General features: G+C 47.2%; 1 protein-coding gene across 2 annotated transcripts; it reads right to left on the bottom strand.

Moving 5' to 3' along the window:
* Positions 1-444: 444 nt before the first annotated feature.
* On the bottom strand, positions 445-13,881 carry TMEM98 (transmembrane protein 98). Of its 2 annotated transcripts, none has more exons than XM_037809196.1 (7): positions 13,746-13,881; positions 11,119-11,300; positions 9,797-9,928; positions 8,745-8,778; positions 6,653-6,768; positions 2,587-2,646; positions 445-1,280 (listed from the first exon to the last, which is right to left on the bottom strand). In XM_037809196.1, exons 2-7 carry the CDS (start codon positions 11,247-11,249, stop codon positions 1,073-1,075), a joined length of 681 nt encoding a protein of 226 aa, XP_037665124.1. In that variant the 5' UTR covers positions 11,250-11,300; positions 13,746-13,881; the 3' UTR covers positions 445-1,072. The 2 variants fall into 2 exon arrangements, with proteins under 2 accessions (XP_037665124.1, XP_037665123.1); XM_037809195.1 differs by lacking the exon at positions 13,746-13,881 and adding an exon at positions 13,487-13,576 and having other exon boundaries at positions 1,073-1,280.
* Between the last annotated feature and the right edge of the window lie 904 nt (positions 13,882-14,785).

The raw sequence follows: 14,785 nt of genomic DNA, 5'->3' as shown, positions 1-14,785 counted from the left end.
ATGAACCAGGGCAGTCCCCAAACCAGAGCCCTCTCCCAAGAGGGAGGCTGGCTCTGAGAATCTGGGAAGAAGCAAAGCACTTCAGACTTTCCCATATGCTAATGAAAAACAAGGCCTCAAGAGTTTGCAATTGTAATCCCGGATCCCCCAAAGGTCTCAAGTTCTAAAAGGGCCCCTACATCTTTGAATATCTGCAAAACAAAGAAATCTCAAAAGAAAAGAGAACACCTCCTTCATCAATGCAATTGCTAATGTGGAAGCTACCTGATGGTGGTATCTTCATTTCTGCCTGAATGCCAAGTGGTTTTTTAATATCTCATTTTGAGACACACACAAGCCATCCTCAGGGTTCTTAGGCTCTCTCCTTCATCCTTAGATCTCAGACAAATATGTCCCACCACACAGCATGCATTTGAATTTGATTCAGTAACCACACACCTGAGATTTGAAACCTAGATATAGTTTTATTATCCACCTAGTGGTACATAGGTCAAATTGCAGGCACAGTGATTAAAGAGAAATTGCTCTGCAATGCTCACCTTCAAACTCAATTCTGTAAAGAGGAGGAAAGGCCTTAGGGAACAGGCAGACAATACAAATAAATGAAACAGGCTAGGTGAGAGTATAAGTCTTATCAAAAGAGGCAACTTCTACTTACTTTGTCCCCTTTTGGGAATACAGGTCAGAACTGCCGCACCTCCTGATTGTTCAAGAGAAGGTAGAAGTTGTAATTTTAACATGAAAGCTCCTGATTCTTAGATGTAGGCTCAATTTTCTTGAAAACACTAGGTGAGCCAAATAAAGCTGACAGTCCACCAGTGTTCAATGCTCTGCTGCACAGACGGTGAACATCACTCCCCGAACTGTGGTATTAGACTGCCACTCACCAACTACCATTTGCAACTGCAACAGAGGCATCCATTGGCAGAGCTCCCCTGCCTTTCAATATGCATAGAGCTATATTCCAGAGCCGTGGAGAATGACTGATTCTACAGGAAAAAGTGGACACTCAGCTGAGCCACCCAGGGCTGGAGCAGGCTGGCCCTCATGGCTGGCTCCTGGCCAGCAGGCACTAAATGGCCGACTGCTCCTGCAAGAAGCCTTCGGGGCCTGGAAGTCCTTTATCCGGCTCGGAAGCCAAGGCTGCTTCTCGAAGGACTTCCAAGTGCTCCTCAGCAGCTGACAGTGACTGGTCGATCCAATCCAGGCCCCCAGTCAGGTGGCAGGCGTTCCTGGTCACCAGCACCAGATGACTGACGGACAGGAGCAGGGCAGTTGTCCTAGGAAAAAGGGCAGGATTAGATTCCCTAGGACATGAGGAACTTCACACCAAAGCCCAGCTGGGTAGACTCTGGACTAATGTTCCCCAGACGGGAGCCCCTGACCTAGAAGGGTATGGGTATATAATCTAAAGATGGTTCCATGCTCAAACAAATTGAGCATTTTTCACTGCAGCACTTCTCAGAGCCTTTGATGTGCATGATAAAGCTCCAAGGTGAGAATAAAATATGCTCTGCTTCACAAACTTATTTAGGATGGTGGAACCCATTTTCTTTAGCACATCTATTAACAACTCCCAGAACTGTGCTTCATGGAACACAGTTTGGATCTGGTCAATTGGATGAATATGTCCACCTGATACTCACTTAAAGACAGGCTATAAATACTCCCACCCTGAGCATCCCATATTGACTCTGAATCAAAAAGGCCTAGGGCTGGTTTACCCAACTCTAAAAATTATTAATTGAAAGCCAAATTGGGGAGGAGCTATTTTCAGAATTGAAAGGTTCATGGTGGAACACCTTTTATATAGTGAGTGCCCATGGTGCATTTTGGAATGCATTATAGTTTATGAACCCCCAGACAAATCTGGGTAATAATAGGAGTGGGTCAGAGACACTAAAGCTGAAATACCATGGCCCACTGCCCACCGGGCAATCATTATACAATGTGTCTATGAAATGGTCATATAAATCAGAGAGACAAAAAAAATCTGGTTTAGTGAAATGGGTTTACACTCTGTACAGGAATATAAGGATTCAATAAAGCTGTGAGGGGAGGGTCACAGAAATGGGTGCCTGCGGTGTCCTGTGGAGGGTGGGCACAGTTTTTGGGCAAAGACAGGCAGGATGACCTGTCACCTCCATTCTCTGTGCTCTGTTTGCCACCTACCCCTTCTACCCCACTGGGCGGCACTCATGGTTAAGGCAGGAGTCTGCTTGTAGGGGAAATGGAAGAGGTGGCACAGTGAGGACTTAGAAAGGCTGGGTGTTTAATCATAAAAATTCAAAATCTAAGACTGGCTGTCCCTTCTCAAGGGATACAGGAAGAGGAATGGCCTCTGTCACCCAGCCAGGCTTGGCTCACTCATTAGCTGACAAGGCAGGGTTTCAATCACACTGAACCCAAAGCCCAGGGATCAGAAATAAAACCCCAATCCCAGCCCATTCCCTTTAGTATAGCTAGGGCAGCCTCAGGAACCCAGTAAATCAGCCCTCTCCTTAGCAACCCCATCAACCAACCTGCTGCCTCTAATTTGGAAAATGAGCACCCCACCCCCACCCCCTCCACGTCACACACACTCACCGCGCATCCAGGAGTTTCGGGTCCAGCGGAGGGTACATTGACTTCACAACATCGTCCACTCTAAAAGGAGGCAAAAGGTTTTCAATGTTTCATTTTCCTTATCTCCTTTTTTCCTTTCTTTCAACCTTTCTTTATTCCAATTCTTTTACTTGATTTTCAAGATCCACCCTTAGTGGTTCTTTTCTCCAACTGCTTCTGCATTCTTGAACAGAGACGTAGAAAGACTTCGGGTTCATTTTAGATAATATTTTATTTTCTGGGTTTGTTTTAGTTCCAATGGTTTAAAAAGTACACATTCAAGAATGGTGAACTGGGGTGTATGCATACAATAGAATATTGAGCAGCTGCAAGAAGGAATGAAGCTGTGAGATGCAACTAGGTGAATGGATCTTGAGGATAATATTTTGAGTGAAATAAGCCAGAAACAAAAAACCAAACATTAAAACACCTCACTAACTATAATGTGTAAACTCTGAGAATTGAATCTTGGAGCACAGGTTATCAGGGGAAGGCTTACGGTAAAGGTTCCTAGATTGCAAGCTCTTACAGCAATCACATCTATTCCTGAGTTAAGGCCATCTCTAAATTCTGAGCTGCTGAGCTCTTTGTGTATAACCTGATCTGTCCCTAGAATTTCAAGTATTTGTGTGACACCTGAGACTTAGAGCTAGAGTTTGGCAGCTATGAATGTCAGTATCATCCCATATACAAACTGTTAAAAAAGCCGAATAAGAGTTCAGAATTCAATTAGAGATACAAATGAAGAGGATCTGGTTAGGACTAAGGCAAGTCAGGCTAAAGGGTAAAGGACGATAACAACTGTGTTTTAAAATTTCAAATTCTATGTGAGACCAAGGGAAGATAAGTTCATTTTCTGTAGCATACCAGATAATTTAACTTGTATAGTCAGTTTACTCCATAATTACATGGAACTTTGACTAGGGAGTGAGATCTTGGTTTGTACAGGTTAGTGTGAAACTCCAACATATCCCAAAGTAATTTGGGCAGAGAATAAAAATATATTTGCAAAGCCCTCCTGAGGGACCATGGGAAAATGCAGAAATATTAAACTTCCCCACCTGGGGAATTCCTGATATTTTCATAAGCATTGGAGACTACCAATTTAGAACGCCAAGCTCTCGATCTTTGGGACTTGCCCTTATGAAGCTTGTTACTACAAAACAGAGGCCAAGCCTACTTATAATTGTGCCTAAGAGTCACCCCCAGAGAACCTCTTCTGTTGCTCAGATGTGGCCTCTCTCTCTAAGCCAACTCAGCAGGTAAACTCATTGCCCTAACCCCTACGTGGGACATGACTCCCAGGGGTGTAAATCTCCCTGGCAATGTGGGACATGACTCCTGGGAATGAACCTGGACCTGGCACCATGGAATTAAGAAAGTCTTCTTGACCAAAAGGGGAAAGAGAAATGAAACAAAGTTTCAGTGACTGAGAGATTTTAAATGGAGTCAGGAGGTCATTCTGGAGGTTATTCTTACGTGTTATACAGATATCCCTTTTTTAGTTTTTAGTGTATTGGAATAGGTAGAAGAAAATACCTGAAACTGTTGAACTGCAATCCAGTAGCCTTGATTTTTGAAGACGATTGTATAACTATGTATCTTTACATGGTGTGACTGTGCAATTGTGAAAGCCCTGTGGTTCACACTTCCTTTATCCAGTGAATTGACAGATGAGTAGAAACATGGCAACAAAAATTAAATGAATAATAGGGCAGGGGGGGGGGGGATGCGATGTTTTGGGTATTCTTGTATTTTTATTCTTGGTTTTTTTTTTTTTTGGACTAATGATAATGTTCAAAGGTTGATTTTGGTAATGAAGGCAAAACTATATGATGGTACTGTGAACAATCAATTGTACACTGAGGATGATTGCAGGGTATGTGAAGATATCTCAATAAAACTGAATTTTTAAAAAGTACATATTTACACATATGGAAAGATGTTTAAGATATACTACCACATGAAAAAGGCAAATTGCCAAACAATATCTTCTTCGTTTAAAAATAAACCAACAAAACTACGGAATGTGGGGTGGCGGGAGACTAAGGAAGAATAACTTTCAGTGAACTGTGGTTCCTCCTGGAGTTGGGAAGGAGTGGAATTAAGGGATACTTTCACTTTCCAGATAATCTATTTCTTCTGTGTTTTAATTTTTATAAGCATTTATTACTTTCTTGATCCGAAAAAGAAAATGGCAGGGTTAAAGGAACATGAACACCAAAAAAAAAAAAAAAGGCACAAGTTTAATTTGGGTTCAAACTGATGGACTGAATTTCTTTTAACACCTGGTTCAGTTCATGGTTAATTATTTTTTCCTCAAGCTCAGAAAGGAAGTACTTTTGATTCTGATCTGTTATACAAGTTTTTGCTCCAAATTCTTACTCCTGGATCATTTGATGATCAGGAAGGAAAACTAAAGATGTATTGCTTGATTTCTAAAAGCACTTGAGAAAAGATGCCCTCAAACATTCTTGTCTCGGGGCTGAGGAGCTGGTGAGACACCTGTCTTCACCGGTCCCTTTCTCTGTAGTGCGCTGGAGCTGAAGCCACTCACCTTGAAACTAATTTGCCATCAACACACTATGTGGAATAAATGGGGCAACAGAAACCATGGGGATGAAAAATGCCCAGAAGGAAAAAAGAAGTGTAAGAGCAAAGAAGACAAGCAAGGATCACTGATTGAATGACAACAGAGAACGTTCTGGAATACTCTGAAGTTGCTCTGTAGCATGGGCCAGAGAGCACCAGGTCAGGTCCACCCTCTGAGCAATGCCACCACCTCAGCCTCGCTCTACTGCTAATCCTGCTCACCTAGAGTTTCAATGAAATCTCAATCTCCTTCTTCCCCATAACTCCATCCTGAAAGTGCTGCTTCATAATCTCATAATGCAAGAATTTGCCTGGCCTTCTGGAGTAGCTCTTAGAAATTACAAAAAGCATGATGAAGGGTCTAGCAGACCACCTTTGGGTGGCCAAAACGAATGGCTGGTTCTTGCCCAGAGCCTGGGTTGGGGGCTCCCCCGGATTATTTCCCTCTCCTTCTCAACTCCCTTAACTCTTCCCGGACAGAGTTGGAGTGCACCAAGTCTTTCATATGCCCTAAGAGAGCTTCACACGTTGCCGACTAGCAGGAACCTGGTCGTTTTTATTTGGTTAGCCTTGAGACAGAGGGAGGGCTGGTTCCTTGTGATTTACCCAAGGGCATGGCAAAAAGGAAAGTGAGGGCCGCTGGAACTCACACAGGTGCCACCATTCCCATCAGGAAATGGAAGTGGGGTGTGGAGACAGTGCTTGGAGCCCTCTGGGCTCAGGCACACCCACATGCCAGCCAGCAGATGGCAGCACAATCTTACACAGCCCTTCTAAGAAAAGGGCTCTTTTTCTTCACACAATTGAGCCCAAATGAGGGGGTGTAGCTGTTGATTGCAATCCTGCTGGTTGCCTCCCACATGGGATTTTGCAGACAGCCTGGAATTTGGAGGTCTGAATGCTTTACGGCTTCACTTCCCACCCAGTCCTGGAGGCTGCTGGCTGGGGCCAGGATGGGGCAGTGGGTGACTGCATGGATCAGCCCCCCACTCCCACCCCAAACAGTCTCCAGTACAGATACAGGCTGGGGACAAGGACACGGCCAGGAGGCCACTGGGAGACAGGGGTGTTTGCACCAGTGGGAGATGTGCTTGCTGGCTGTAGCTCAGAGCCTGGGAGGAAGGAGTGGCAAAGGGAAGGAAAGCAGCCTCAGCTGCATGGGACTAAGAAAGAGGGATTAGCCACAAAGGAATCTGCAGAACAGACTTGTCAAGACTAGTCACAATGCTGAAATTTCCTGAAAAGTCTATCCGAGTGAGGCTGATGGTGGGGGAATTATGTGAGACTAACTTAGCTTGAAAGTCTCTCAATATCTAAACCAGTGTTGAGTGTTTGGGACACAGATAATGGAAGCTGCCTGTGTACTGTTTCTTAGAGGAGCCTAGCCCTGCTGGCACCTCAGCTTCCAGCCCATCCTGCCCAGGCTGTGGGGTCCTCAAGGCCCCAGACGGCTCACCTGGGGCTGATCCGCTTGGCCACCACGATGATGTCGCTGACGCTGGCTGAAGTCTTCATCTTGGCCCCCGAGCCCATTGTCATGGCAACAAGTTTTTCCGTCAGGGTGTGACAAATCTAATGCAGCAGGGAGGAGAGAGGAGAAGAGGGGTGACCTGACTCCCCAAGGGCTTTCTGTACCCCACCCCCTGCCACAAGGACAGATAATGGCCCCCACCTTGGGGGAGCCACCATCACACAGCTGACCCCCTAACCTAATGGCCATGTTGAAGTGAAAAGTGCACAGAGCTTAGAGGACATGGAGTAGGAAGAAGCCAAAGCTGAGAACATGGCTGGGTAAGGAGGGAGGGGTAGGAACCTCCAGTCAGGGTCAGGGTTTTGGCTCGGAGAAGTCTAAGCTGATATAATCTGTCTAAGAAAAATCATGTGCTCTGATTTCACCTTCTTCCTTAGAGGGAAAGCCTACTTTCTCTTTCCATTGCTTCACCTCATGGTTTAGCTCTCTACCAGGATAAATATTTCCAGTGCGGCACCCTCAGAAACATGACTGGACAAAGGGCAATTGTTTCCTTTGAGTACATTCTCCAAAAGGACTCTTATCTCAACAATTTTCTAGGGTAATACATGAACATGATGTTTGCCAAGATGCTGGTGTAAGGACTGCAGCAAAAACAGAGAAGGCGAGACTATGGCACGTGGCTTTCTCATCATCAACCAACACTGCTGGCCACCCCCAAAGCTTGGTCCCCCTCCTGTACCTTCCTCTTCTGAGAACCTGGATATGCTTCTGTCCCTGGCAAAGAGGTTCCAGTATCTGTCTTATACTAAAGGGCTGGAGAACAGAAGGCAGAAAGAAGCCCAAGAACCTACTGGGACATGAGCCCAGTCCCCTCCTTCCATCCCCACCACAAGGACTCAAGGGCAGGGGGCCAAGCACAAAGGCCTGAAATCCCAAGAGGAGGATTAGAAACCCTCTCCTTTGATCTGAGGTCCCCAGGATGGACCATTGATTCCAATCCAAGAGGACTCCTTCCAACCAATCCACCCCCATTTCAGATGCTATTTACCTTCCCCTATAGTAGGCAGGGGCAGGCCACAAAACCCATTGCAGGACACCTCCTTTGGAAGAAGGGAGAGGTAACATGGCATTATTGCTGTAGTCATTATATCTGTCTACAGCCATAACCATATCTATATTTCCAAAGAGCTCTGGACTCGAGGACAACAGTTTTCTACTAGGCATTTCCTCATCCTCCAAGACAGACAGCTGAGGAAGAGGGGGAGTTTTCACAATCTTGTACTGAATGACACTGAAGAAAAGATAAAGTTGTTCTTTTTGCAATCTTGAATAATTAATAGATAAGTTTTCCAGGTTATTGAAGTGAAAAAGCTAATGATATTTGAAACTGGTCAAATATTTCAATATTATCATTCAAATAAAAAATAATATTTCATTAAGCAGGGAAGCATCTGGTGAGAATTGAAAAACAAATGCTGAAACTATAAAAATTAGCCAAAGTGCAAACTGAATACAATTTCCTAAAGATTTAAAGACTTTAAAAAAAAAAAATTGGACTTCAAGTTAAAGTAATCATGGTTTGGATTTTTTAACATTGCATTCTACTGTTACAACCAAAGAGGGCAAGTGAAAGACTTTCCAAAAACTGAAGAGACCTAAATACAGAACTTGCTGTAAATGCCTGCGCTCTTTATTAATGAAAGAAAGTGTATAGGGAGAAGCTGGAAAATCCTATTTCCCTTAGCAGCTAAATGGTCTCAGGCAAACAGTTTTCTCCACAGTTGGTGAAAATATGGCTCAAGACTGCCTATGCTGTCTTTCCCAAAGGCCACTGTATTAGTGAGGTCCAGATGACAAAAAGCCTCTGAAAGGGCTTTGAGAATCTTAAAGTAGAACCAACTGTCTAGGTGGAAGTGGAAGTAAACAGTAGAAACTATAAATGTCAGGCAAGTTAAAGAAAAGCATGTTGCAAGGGGTAAGAAGTTAGGTTCAGTGCCATTCTAAAGTCCCTTTCAACTCTAAAAGTATACATAGGTGATCCCCATCTCCTCATTCAGAAATCAGAGAGTATTACCTTCAAGATGGCGATGCAGTGGGACATGAGACCCCTGGGGAGACAAGAAGGGCTTGTCAATGCTTACCTCGAGAGACCCACCTCCCTCCAGCCACCCTACTGCTCCTCATTCAGCTCTGACCAACGGGCACAGCTGGAGGCCACCGGAGAGCAGTAATGCCTTAGTGTTAAAATGAGCAGGTCCACGAGCTAAATGAGGAAGTAGCATCTTTCCCTCCCGCATCTGCTCCCATGCCCAACCTGCTCTTCCAGCTAGCTCTACTCCCCACCTAATGAGCCACGCTTTTTTAATAACTGAGCTTCTAATGGACTGTTCCCTCTGCTCAGGGTGTCCTTCCCCTCATGTTCAGCCTGGTGAGCTCCTTCTCATCCTTCAACACCCAAGTCCATAGGCACCTATTCTGTCATATCCTTCATGAAGCATCCACCTCCACCTCCCCACACCAGGCAAATCTAGACCTTGCCTCCTCCGTGTGTCTATTGCACTGAGGATCAAAATCATCTATAGTTTCTATGATACTGCATTGAGATTTTTAGATAAAACTCTGTTTAAATAACTGCAGTGCCTGGGTCAGTGCCCGGCACATAATGGTCCATAAACATTTGCCCAGTGAATGAATGACTAAATGAATAAGGGAATGAAGTATCATACACTGCTCAAGATGCAGAGGCTCCTGATGGGTACAAGGATCTCTGAGGGATACTGAAGACAAAGGCTTCATCCCTGGAGCCTCAGTATTAAATTCATAAGCCCCAACAAAGATAATCCAAACACACCAGGGTGACTTGTAATGATCTTGGCCATACATCTAAGAGCTTCAGGGCTCAGATCCACAAAATGGAGATGAGGAACACTGCCATGCCACTTTCTTATTTCCCCCATGTTGAGGGCAGGGGAAAAAGCAGCGAATGACACAGACAGTGCTGCTGGAATCCCAGAGGAGGACTCTGGCAAAGGAAGCCAGAGAAAGACACCTGGAAGCTCCCATTTGCCATCCCCCAGGGGCTATAAAATGATCTGTAGGAAAGCAAAACGATCCCCATGGCCTTACGAGGCATCTTCAATCCAGTCTTCGTTCTCCAGAATGGCCTCGATGTGGGGGTTGGTAATGACCACATCATCCAGTTCTAACTCAGAGGGCTCAGACTGGGTCTCCATGGCACCAATGAGGTCCACAATGGGCCTGGAAGGAACAGATGCAGTTAAGTGGTTTCATGATGGGTGACTGCTGCTGACTCCCTCCTCACTGAGGTCCACATACCCAACCCCCTAAAGGATGAAAGAAACAGATACAGAACAACAGGGACCACTTGTCCTGGAGCCAAACCCAACACTGTTGGGGACTGCAGTTGCAGGTCACATCTCCTGCGAGGACTAAAGCCTGAGAGAACACACAGGCACAGCAGGTGTGACAAAGAAGCACATGGCTGGAGAGTTGAGCCAAGGGGGATGCCCAGGAGGACATGGGGGACACCAAAACAACAAAAAAAGTGAAACAGAACAAAAGAAGCCACTCAGAGAAAGAGTAGGGCTATAACCACAATAATTACAAAGATATATAGTAGGACTACTCCTTAGGACAAAATATCATCCTTTTGTGACCTTTTGTGACCTGTTTTTCCCTGGTCTGCAGAATTACTCTTGAGAACCACCCTGGTCCACCCCCATAACCACATCCCCTCCTAGTTACCTGGAAAGGTGGAAGAAGTAAAAATGCCTCCTACTTTACAACAGGGTTCTCTAGAAAATGGGACGTGATACTTTTCAATAGCAGACCTTTCCTGGGTCATAGAAATGAGCATTTACGTTGGGTAGAGATGCTGGTAGGATAAAGACAGATGAGCAAGAGAAACTAAGGGTAGGTTGCTGTAACCTCGCAAGGATCTGTCAGTTAAAACATCCCTAAACTGAAATTAGGATTTTGTTTATAAACTATATTTTACATAAAATGCATCATGAAGATATCTGCTGGGCAAAGACAGACAAAGTCCTATGCTAGAAATTCCCTGAACCGAGTCTGTTGCTTGGATGTATGGCTGGAGTTCTGGCCTGATTTCTGTGTCTGTGGAGTTCGTTGGAAAGGGATTTGGCTTGTCCAGTGGCTTGCGTCTTGGATGCATGGCCACACCTTCATACCAGGTGAACATGTTAGTAACTTTTTCATTGGCTCAGGTGACAGAATCTGAGATGGCTCAGGATGTTAGAAGGTTTTTCAATCACTCTAAAGCTTTGTCTTTAGCAAGTAACATTTTAAAGACAAAATGCTGAGCTGGAGTATGCAGCACTAAACTTCTTCTGTTCCTATCTTTTCCATTTGTTAGAGCCCCAAGTCAGAGCCCATCTCTCCTCCTTCCCCAGCCTGGGACCACTCACTTGGAATCATAGCGCTGCAGCAGGTCTCGGGGCCGGCAGTAGCGCTGCCTGCAAACCACCACCAAGGCTGCAAACGATGCCAGGAAGATGGTGGCCAGCACGCCTATGGCAACAATCACCACGGTCTCCATGCTTTCGGCAGCTCACTCAGTCCTGGTCACATCTCCCGTGAGGGCTAAAGCCTGAGGGAACACACAGGCACAGCGGGTGTGACAAAGAAGCCATGGAAGAGAGTGGGACAGCTGGTCTTACCTGCGGGAAGCAGCAAATGGGGGGCAGAAAGCAGTCATTTTCCCCCAGGTCACCTGCAGAGACCTGAGCGTCTGACTAGAATCAAGGAGCATTTTACAAGCCATGCCCCAAATTTGCCTTTTCTTTTATTAAAAGAGTTTGTTTCCCAGTTGGACCAGGATGGCCTTTCAAATCTGGGACAAAGGGAAACATTATAACCAGGACTGTTGCTTTCCTATCTTAACCAATGTGCATGAAACCCTCTGAAAAGGGGGAAGGGTGGATTTGCATTTATTGAGGATCTACTCCATACCAGGCACTTTGCATATAACTGTTCTAATCCAATAACAATCCTATGAGGCAGGTATTTGTATCCACATTTACAGTTCAGAAAACTGAGGTTCAGGGAGGTTAAGTAATTTGTCCAAGTTTACATGGTCAGGAAGTAGTGGAGCTAGATTTCAACATCCATTTAAACTTAAGCAGACATTCATTTCCCTTTTCCTTTCTAAGGTGAAAAAAAGATTCTAAAAACTATGGGAAGAGTCTTGGTTGTCAGTTTCAGTGTTGAAAACTTAGAGCTGATGTTAAAGTGTTCATTGCCTGCTGCCCAGGAAGGTTCTTCCACCAGGATTTTAAACTCAGGCAAGAGGACCAAAGAGGAGTTATGTATGCACAATGTTATTTCTTGCAGACCTCCTGCTTGGGTCCCTTTGAGCAAGCCTCCTCCTTTCTCTGGACTTTGATTTCTCCACCTACAAAAAGGGTGCTTTAACCTAGGAGTCTCTATGACCCCATGATGGTTCATTGCCTCTATCTGCATTTAATTCTATGCTCCATGTCTTGGAGGGTCCAAAAGCTCCCAATAGTCATTCAATAAATATTTGTTGATCATCTACTATGCATCAAGCACTGAGCCAGTTTCTGGAAATTGGAGATAAGTATGGCATGGGACCTAACCTAAAGGAACTGGTGAAGGAAGTAGACAGATAGGTAATTTCAACTCCATGTGATCTTTCCAACAAGAGAGACCTATGATACAGACAGAAGCACACCAAAAAGAGAGTAACTTTTGCATAACACTTTCAGAGAAAGCCTCCTTCACAGGGAGGTGAAGTTTAAGCTGGGTTTTGAAGGATGAACAGGAATTTGGCAGGTGGACAAGGTGGACGTGGCAAGCTCAGGTGCCAAGGGAGCCTCTCTCTGAGGTCTCAGAGAGCCACCCTCCCACCTGGTGCTCACTAGCCATAAAGGCAAGAAGACTGGAATCTGTCTTCTGGTGCTCACTAGCCATAAAGGCAAGAAGACTGGAATCTGTCTTTTTATCTCTTCCATCACTGTATCTCTGATTCTGTGTGTGTGTGTGTGTGTAGAATAGTAATTCTCCGAGTCTGACTCAGTTTTTCTAGATGTGTGAGTCTCTGTATGTTTCCCTGCCCCTCCCTGTCTATATCTTTTAGGCCACTATCCCTATCTCCTTTTTCTTTCCCTTCCTCCTTTTCTCTCCTTTTTCTTTCCCCCTTCTCTCATTTCTGCCTCTGTATCTATTTGTCTCTCTTGCTGTCTGGCTCTCCATTTCCTCTCCAGGCATCTTTCCCCTTCCCCTCCCCTTCAGCTTCTCCCCTTCCCGGCGTTTCTCCTTCTGAACTTCTCTCCCCTCCCCCTGCCCCTGGCCTCCAAGACCACACGCTTTGTTTCCTCTCCCATATGTTGTGTGTGTTGCTCTGATTGTGTATTACTCTGAGTGTGTGTGTGTTGCTCAGAGTGTGTGTGTGAGTTTTCGCACTCTCTGTGATTTGTCTGTCTAGGGGCTTCTTTGTGTGTTTTGTGTGTGTGTTTGTTTCCCTTTGTGTGTTCTTCTCTGTGTGTTTCCGCGAGTCTTTCTCTGCGTTTCTTTCTCTCTCTCCCTTACTTTCTCCCATCTCTATCTGATTCTAAACCTACAAGGATAAATCAGAACAAAGATCCAACTTCCTTCCCCCTGTCGCACCACCCAGAACACCCATCACCTAGGACTAAGCCTCAAGAGGCAACGGGGGAGGTCCACCGCGGTCCCATCTCCGAGCGCGCCGCCGGGGGCTCGGATGGCTCACCGCGGGGGCGCGGGGGTGCAGAGACCCGCGCAGCTCGAACTTACTTTCTCAAACTTGGCTCGGAGGGTGCGCGCTGCAACCGCAGGACCTCGCGGCAGGAACAAAGCGGCTGGCAGGCCCGGTCTCCCTTCCCCCAAGGAGGAAGGCCGAGCCGGCGCCCTCAGCACCCCCGCCCCCGCCCGCGGGTCCGCCCCTCGGGCGCGCCCCGCTCCGAAGGTGCTGGGCTCCCAAAGGCTCGCCCGGAGCCCCTGTCCCGCCAGCCCCCGGGCGCGCGGAGGCCGGGCTCGCCCCAGCCGGGCTCACCTATCTCAGGCTGCCGCTCCAGGACGCATCCCGGGTCGCGCTCCCGGGCCCGGGCCCCCAGCGGATGCAAAGTCCGGGGCGCGGGACTCGCGGGCGGCACCCTGCGAGCAGGGCATGCCGGGAGCGAAGCTTGGCTGTCAGAGGGAATCGAGATAAACGCCCCCGGCTCGGCCAAACCCCCGGAGGTGGATGCGGGAGGGGGAGACGCCGCCCAGAGCATCCAAATCCCCCGCTGCCAGGCGCCGCCGTCCCCGCCAGGCCCTTCGAGGCCGCTCCAGACCCGGGGCTGGGGCCACGCGAGGCCCGGGCAGCTGAGAAGCAGACACCCAGCCACCCAACCACCCACATCGCGCCCCCGCGGAGGGCCAGGTTCCGGCTTGCAGAGTGGGGGGAGGTGCAGAGGGACCTGGGGCTGTCCGCCCAGCGAGAGGCTGGGGAGAGACAGGAGCGCAGTTTCCACAGAGTGCCCATGGAGCGAATCTGCTCTGGTATAGACTGGTTTGAATCCTGGCTCTGCCACTAGCTAGCCATGGGCAACTTACTTCACTCCTCTGCACCTTGGTTCCTACCTCTGTGAAGTGGTTATAATACTTGCAAGCATCCTCAGAGTCGGTCGCAGGGTGAAAGGACATGATGCAGGTAATGCATTGAGAAGGGCACCTGGCCCGGGGTAAAGGGTAACTGAGTGAGAACTCTTATTACAGCCCCACCCTTGGAGGGCTGTGACAAGCAGGCCCACCCCTGGCAATTGCAGGGCCGAGGGCAAGAGCACAAATGCAGGACCCGGCTCAAAGCCCTGCCCCTGCTCCACCCAAGTCCGTCTCATACCAAAGGGCCCTTACCTACAAACAGCTGTCTCTTGTCCATCCCTCAGCCTAGAGATGTCCACACTAGGAAGACATGTCTGCCCTTGGGAGGGTGAAGGTCCCCATAGGCCCTGGAAGCGGGCTCAGGGCTGTTTGGGCAGGGATTTCCAGAGTCCAGGGCACCTGGAATGTAGTTGGAAGGGAGCATATGCTCCAGGGGTCATATCCTCTGGC

Source organism: Choloepus didactylus, chromosome 18, assembly GCF_015220235.1.
Source record: "Choloepus didactylus isolate mChoDid1 chromosome 18, mChoDid1.pri, whole genome shotgun sequence".
Lineage (NCBI taxonomy): Eukaryota > Metazoa > Chordata > Mammalia > Pilosa > Megalonychidae > Choloepus > Choloepus didactylus.
The sequence above is the reverse complement of the archived record's forward strand: the minus strand, read 5'-3'. Positions and strand labels throughout refer to the sequence as shown.